This window comes from Oryzias melastigma, linkage group LG12, assembly GCF_002922805.2.
Source record: "Oryzias melastigma strain HK-1 linkage group LG12, ASM292280v2, whole genome shotgun sequence".
In the NCBI taxonomy this organism is placed as follows: Eukaryota; Metazoa; Chordata; class Actinopteri; order Beloniformes; family Adrianichthyidae; genus Oryzias; species Oryzias melastigma.
In genome coordinates, this window is record NC_050523.1 from 8,259,523 (window position 1) to 8,261,024 (window position 1,502).

Sequence of the window (1,502 nt, forward strand, 5' to 3'; positions counted from 1 at the left end):
CATGAAAAGAAACTAAATGAGTGTAAAAAGTGGTTAAACACTCCTAACTTGTTCACTCTTTTGTTTTTAGTGCCTCCTTCATCTTTATCCCTTCAAGGAGCTTCCAGTCAGAGGAAGAAGCTCTCTGCTCCTCGAATCAGTTTGTCTCTGGACCAAAGCGAGGATGACTTGGGGGAGACACCAGACGATCTGGACATCAATGTAGATGACCTCGACACTCCAGATGAGGGAGACTACCTCGACTACACAGACCACGAGCTGGACTGGGAAGGTAAGAAAGAGAACCCACTTTTGGAGAAGCCGGCAGATGTCAATCTTCTAAACGGCTTAATGTCTTTAAATACCAGAGCCCAGCGCGGCTAACAGAAGCGGGTCGAATGAGTCCTACAACACAATCCCGACGTACAGCGCAGAGGAAGAGCGGCAGGACGCCAGGCTATGGAGGAGCGTCGTCATTGGAGAGCAGGAACATCGCATCAACATGAAGATCATTGAGCCGTACATGAGAGTCATCTCCCATGGAGGTGAATGTTGAAGACCTTAAATAGTTTTTGTTTTTGCTTCACTGATTGAATGAATTGGAAAATTTGTCAGTGAGGTTTAAAACTGTTTTTAGCAGCACAGTTATGAACAAACAGCTTAAAAAATGATGGGAAAGTGCCTTTTGAGTCTGGATCCAGCAACATACTATTGACTTCCGGATTGAAGCTCATTTAAAAAACAGGGTAGTTCACCAAATCACCACTAGGGGTTCAAGGAAGTCATCAAGCTTTTTTACTTCTTGGAAATCGTTCACAACATTCAACTCATTCCTTTGGGGGAGGGGTGGGCTGCAGTCCCGACCAGGCGAAGAAACTATTTGGTAGCTCAACCCCCAATCCAACCTATTGACTGTATATGAGAGAACTGGATCGAGTGAGCCAAAAATTGGCTTACTTCTGGTTCGAACTAAATAAAGTCAATTCAGCTGGAACTTCTTCTCAATATGGACGTCGCCTTGTTGGAACAAGATGTCAATAAACAGTGATTGATTCAAGTCAGATTTGTCTTTAACTTGGAAAACTTTCACAAATATTTAAAAAAGTAAGAAATAGCAAGAAGATGTCAAAAAAAAAGAAGTTTTTTTCTGATAAATGTAAGTGTATAGCTGTTTATTTCTCAATAGAAGTCTATAGGATTTTGGGTTTGTTGAACCAACGGGTACTTCCAATTTGGGATGCACTCAGTCCAGTTCTCACATACAGTCAATGACCCAACCCCCTAAATCCGAGGTGTCAAACTAATTTGCACAGGCAGCCTAAATCCAAAACATGCGTGTCGAAACAGGACAAACATTTACTGAATACATAAAAAAAACAAAATTGTTAAAACTTTTAAAATGTAACTTTTTGAACATAATTATGAATAAAAACAGCCGAGAAAATTATTCCAGAATAAATCAACCTAAATCTTTAATAATTTTCAATATTTTGATCTCAATAAGTATATATATTCTGTCAAAA

At 39.8% G+C, this 1,502-nt stretch overlaps 1 protein-coding gene across 2 annotated transcripts in view; it reads left to right on the plus strand.

The window, feature by feature from the left end:
- The window catches only part of prune2 (prune homolog 2 with BCH domain), a 13,009-nt gene that overhangs the window by 3,365 nt on the left and 8,142 nt on the right, over positions 1-1,502 (plus strand). For both annotated transcript variants that reach the window (XM_024299146.2, XM_024299145.2), the window contains exons 3-4: positions 71-271; positions 348-524. In XM_024299146.2, the coding sequence (XP_024154914.1) occupies positions 71-271; positions 348-524 (378 nt within the window). The remainder of the gene's footprint in view (positions 1-70; positions 272-347; positions 525-1,502) is intronic.